Source organism: Solanum stenotomum, unplaced genomic scaffold (assembly GCF_019186545.1).
Source record: "Solanum stenotomum isolate F172 unplaced genomic scaffold, ASM1918654v1 scaffold10151, whole genome shotgun sequence".
Taxonomy (NCBI): domain Eukaryota; kingdom Viridiplantae; phylum Streptophyta; class Magnoliopsida; order Solanales; family Solanaceae; genus Solanum; species Solanum stenotomum.
Window position 1 is genome coordinate 1 of NW_026020928.1, and position 874 is coordinate 874.

Sequence of the window (874 nt, forward strand, 5' to 3'; positions counted from 1 at the left end):
AGGTGTTGCAGGTCTTCGGAAATAAAAACCGAATTCGGAAGGTCTAAGTCACCTCAAAATTGTAAGTACTTTCCACCAGTTCATTATGTAAGATAACTTAAAATAGCCCAAGATCACTTCATAGATCGAATTTTAAAGATGAAAAACACTGTAAAATCAACGATAAAATAAGTAGTTGTTATATCGTCTTGCCCATCATTAATGCCAAATTGTTCCCACTGAGATCAGATAAACCACATTTTCTATCGGCCTATTCCAGTCTCCTAGGGGCATTTACTCGGAGACTAAAAGATCTCTGAAAGGTATGACATCTAAATTTTTTAAGAAGTGAACTAATTCTACTTCCAACTTATGCAATACATTTTTCTTTCCTTAGATGACAATGATCTTGCACGAGACGTTAAGGCTATTCCCCTCAGTACCAACATATCGTAGAAGGAACAAACATGAAGTCAAATTAGGGGAGCTGAGTTTACCAGCTGGAGTGCTACTCATTATACCTACAATATTAATTCATTATGACAAGGAATTATGGGGTGAAGATGCGAAGGAATTCAAACCAGAAAGATTCAGTGAGGGAGTGTCAAAGGCAACAAAAGGACAGGTCTCATTTATTCCATTTGGCGGGGGACCTCGAGTTTGCATCGGACAAAACTTTGCAATGATGGAGGCAAAAATGGCAATAGCAATGATATTACAAAAGTTCTCCTTCGAACTCTCTCCGTCTTATACACATGCTCCACTTGTAACAATTACTATTCATCCACAGTATGGTGCTCCTCTGCTTATGCGCAAACTTTGAAATGGATGTTGCTCATATGTAATACCAATGGTGTTGTGTTCTCTGTGTTTCAGCACGAATACTTCTAAACTA

The 874-nt window shown here is 38.0% G+C and overlaps 1 protein-coding gene across 1 annotated transcript; it reads left to right on the top strand.

Annotated features, from left to right (window-relative positions):
* The first annotated feature begins 295 nt into the window (after positions 1 to 295).
* On the top strand, positions 296 to 837 carry LOC125849716 (cytochrome P450 CYP72A219-like). Its single transcript, XM_049529688.1, has one exon. It carries the CDS (start codon positions 377 to 379, stop codon positions 800 to 802), a length of 426 nt encoding a protein of 141 aa, XP_049385645.1. The 5' UTR covers positions 296 to 376; the 3' UTR covers positions 803 to 837.
* Positions 838 to 874: the final 37 nt, after the last annotated feature.